At 45.6% G+C, this 4,190-nt stretch overlaps 1 protein-coding gene across 1 annotated transcript; it reads left to right on the forward strand.

Annotated features, from left to right (window-relative positions):
* Positions 1-377: 377 nt before the first annotated feature.
* LOC109527166 (carboxy-terminal kinesin 2-like) lies at positions 378-2,508 on the forward strand (the record flags this gene model as incomplete). Its single annotated transcript, XM_019888908.1, has 6 exons — positions 378-623; positions 787-925; positions 1,435-1,574; positions 1,752-1,825; positions 2,024-2,099; positions 2,209-2,508. Coding segments are annotated over 6 exons (720 nt in total), but the record flags the coding sequence as incomplete, so codon positions are not given.
* Between the last annotated feature and the right edge of the window lie 1,682 nt (positions 2,509-4,190).

Here is a 4,190-nt window from a genome sequence, read left to right on the forward strand (position 1 = left end):
GCTCATCCGTGACTGCGTATGTACAGCAATACCAAAGCAAATCCATTTCAAATCAAGCCCGCAAGATCGTATATGGTGTGAATTGACAAACACAAAAAACAAAGGCCATCTTCGCTAGAATTAGCTAGTTTTATAACCGGGAGATGGAGTTTCAGTGAGGTTTTATATAATATAATATTAGAGAGAGAGAGATCTCTATCTCTGTTTTTGAGTGCGTGTCTTTGGATCTCTTTCTGTGTCTTTGTGTGCCCGCATCTCTGAGCTCATGAGTGCCTTTCTGGGTCATTCCACGAACGAGTGTGTGTTGGTGCCGTCTATCTGCCTGTGAGCATGCGTCGCCATCTGTCTTTCTCTGTCGCGTATTGGATGACGTGTAAAAATGTCAAAGTTGCCTGGCAGCAGGCGATGTGCATTGCTCGTCCTCGGCCAGCGATGCACTCAGACTGTCCTCCCGGCAGTTCTCCTTCACGGCCAGCTTTGTGGAGATTTACAACGAGTGCCTGCGCGACCTGCTCTACGCGGACAAGGCCAGCAAGAGGCCAGAACACGAAATACGCAAGTCGACCGGCAACAAGATGACCATCACCAACCTCACCTACCAGAAGGTCTCCAATGAGGACCAGGTACCCCCCCTGCCCACGGAGTCTATCTCTGTAGGCAGTAAATTGTGTCATTTCCCCTGCTAGGGGTCGCCAGAGCCAAACTTTGAGACGTTCAACAGGCTCCACACACACAACACTAGCACGACATGGACCAACCTAATGGCTGTCTCTCTGACCACTGCAGGTCCTGTGCTTGATCGCCTTGGCCAACCAGAACCGCTCCACGGCCCAGACGACCCAAAACGACCGCTCCTCCCGCTCGCATTCTGTCTTCCAGCTCGACATTGAGGGCGTCAACGTGGGCAGGGATGTCAAAAGCAGCTGTGAGTGCTTGACTGATTACGACGGTTGGAAATGCACGCCGTCGCGCGTATGCTTTGGTGTGCCAAGCTTAAATCCCCATGGAGCCAAAAAAATGGAAGAATGTGTTTTTAATTAGAAACCTGATCAGATTGGACTTCATAAAATGATGACATTCAAAAAAACATTGAGCTGCTCGTGTGTGTGTGTGTCCATATCTGGGGGGGGAAGTAAAATCCAGAAATGGTTATACAGACGGCTCATTTCTCAATCAGCAACAGTGATTTTAGTCATTCCTCACTGAGGATAAAGAATCAATTCCTGTGCGAATTACATCCTACACGAATAGAGTTCAAAACATCTGTAACATCGGAGCTATTTCTTAGTTATTTTCTGCACTGCGTGAGCATTCAGCAGGTGGAGGCCACAAATGAATGAGCATTTTGTGCACCTTGCTATCTTGTCAAGAAATGTTTCACGACCCCGTTTTTTTAAACACTATCACCATCTTAAATTTTGCTTGTGTGCCCAGCCACCCTGTGTCTGGTGGACCTAGCAGGGAGTGAGCGGATGGTGAAGAGTCAGTCTCAGGGCGAGCGCTTCAAAGAGATGACCGCCATCAACAGCTCCCTGTCCAACCTGGGCATCGTCATCACCGCACTGGCCAACAAGGTCAGTGAGCAAACCCGTCTTTCTCTCCTGTCAGTGGTCGGACGTTGAAAGCAATTTGTGGAGATGGCGCTTGATGTCGAGGTATCACTTTGAAACGAAACGCTTCAACGGTGTTCAAATGAAGTCGTCGTGTCACGTGTTCATGTATCTAACAGAGCACTTGTTGGCGTGTTGCAGGATACTTTCATTCCTTACAGGAACTCAAAGCTCACCTACCTGTTGCAGGGCTGCCTGGGCGGGAACAGCAAAACGTGAGGACAAACTTTGATTCCTTTTTCACTTATTACTGGACTCAAAGGCAGGACATATTTGAAAACATTTTGCACAGAAAAACACAAAACATAACATGAATGAAGAAATGAAACTCGCAGGTTTTCTTGTCTTTCTTATTCTTGTTTATTTATTTATTAACTGTTGCTCAGCCACTTAGTTTTTTGTTTTCTCTCCAGTCTGATGTTCGTCAACATTGCTCCAGAGCCGGACAGCTTTGGGGAAACGCTCAATTCTTTGAGATTCGCCAGCAAGGTGAGCTTCACCCTGGCCTCGTTTGACATTTTGTGACTTCAGTTTGCGTAGGATGACAAGAAGAAGAGATTTCCTCACGTGATGTCTTTTGTCTCTGTTGCCCTGGCAGGTCAACGACTGCGTGATCGGCACCGCCAGCGCCAACCGGAAGTAGAAAAAATGGTCGCTGCCCCTACTCTTGGGGACAAAGACATGTTTTTATTTTTTTTCCTTTTAATCAAATAAAAGTAACCTTCGGCCAAGGTATCGTGACTGATTGATGCCCGGCCATATCATTGTATTCACAAATAGTTTTTATAATCCCATTTTTAAAAGACTTTCTGAGTCCTTTTTAATTAAGGTGGTCGCTTCATATTTCAGCAAAACATCTTGGATATTTGGTTGATAATAAAATACATTACACACCCTTTATACCTGATCCCGTGGTTTTCATTTCAAGTGGGCATATTATGAAGTGGCTAGTTCTGATACAGTCATCTTCACACAAAATTTCTCAGCCAACGATTTGACAGCTAGGCCGTAGCTCTAAACTCTGCAAGTTGATGTCCACAAACTCCACATGGAAATGACCTGGGCATCTCTCAAAAATTATTTACACAAATACTTCCGAGATTTTCAATAAATGTTGTGCGTTTGCATTCGTCACGACTTGTTTCATTCATTTGATTTGTCAAACGTGCTTTTGTGGATGTGCGCACGTGCGCATTTATTTTTTTCACACTCACTCACTCACACACACACACACACGTCTCATTTTCACGGTTGAAAGTGCCATCCCGTTTCTGTTCGCGAGAAGGCAGTGTTGCTGTCTACATTGAACGGGAACGAGACATCTCCCGTTTCTTGTTTAACATTTGGAAATTGAAATTCTGATTATCCGAGCTACTATTATGTGATTATTTAACACAACCCGGGAAACAAAATACGACCGTAATTTATTTCTCTTGAGTTTTTGCATTCAGACCGAAGACGTCCTTCAGTTGCTGCTGCCTTCTTTCTTCTGAGTCGGCGCAGCAGCGGAGAAAGATTTAAGATTCTTCGGTTCGTGTCTCTTCTAGTCACTGGATATGACGTTTGGAAGCAGATACAGTATTAAAAATGGAAAAATCGACTGGTTATTTAAGTTTCGTTTTAGAACAAGAAAAGTCTAATAAGTTTGCTTTTCAATTGCTATTGCTCATTCTACAAGGAAAACAGTATAGCGCGAGACACAAATCTAAAACGGCTCTTCTACTTATTTGTGATTCAAAATGAAAAAAAAAACAAAAAAAAAAGGTCACCATTCACCTCCGGTGGGGCGTGACCTCCATGAGCGGAAGTTGTTTAGCGGTTAACGCTCTACAATTGAGCTGTTGTGATCGCTCTTTTTTCAAAAAAAAAATTGTCATCGGGTCACGTGAGCGCCGATTGTGAGCACGCCGCCAAAGTGCGTCCCGTGCCACCGCATCAGGTCTCCCACGAAAGTAGGCAGCCATTTGCTTTTCCCAACGTTAGGTTTGCGGGTGATTACGTGATCGTGTGTATAGCTCTTGTGGGGGGTGGGGGGGTACATTGTGTTCATACATTTGTCCGCTGGAGGAGTCAATTTGGGTCTCAAAATGATTTTAACTTTAACCTGTGTGCATAAAATGACATCAAACTGGTGCCTGCGACTTTGAGCTCCATGGGTGGGTTTCTGGCACTGACGTCTAAAAATGTAGAAGTTGCCTTGCAGCCGCAGGTGATGTTCCGTGCTCATGCCCAGCCAGTGGTGCACTCCGACTGTCCTCCCGGCTGTTAGTTACTAGGGTCGTAGGAACACCCTGAACCTTAAAATTAAACGTTTCCCTGGCACAAGTGTCAACCCTCTTGTCTCGAGATCCATGTTCGCCACATCCAATATGGCGGAGGTGTCGTCTTATTAGTCAAAGAAAATGGCAATATCTATGTACATATGTCTCCCCTCCCTGTCTTAAAGGCGCCGCGTCACCGTCTGGAGAAAAGGAAGATAAACATCTTCCAGAAATGCCTTCCAAATTTCCGCGCCTGGTTCGACCGGCGGAACCGACTGGCACGACCGCTGTGGCCCGGCTCGCGGCAAATCCAAATTAA

This window comes from Hippocampus comes, unplaced genomic scaffold (genome assembly GCF_001891065.2).
Source record: "Hippocampus comes isolate QL1 unplaced genomic scaffold, H_comes_QL1_v1.1 scaffold674, whole genome shotgun sequence".
Classification (NCBI taxonomy): domain Eukaryota; kingdom Metazoa; phylum Chordata; class Actinopteri; order Syngnathiformes; family Syngnathidae; genus Hippocampus; species Hippocampus comes.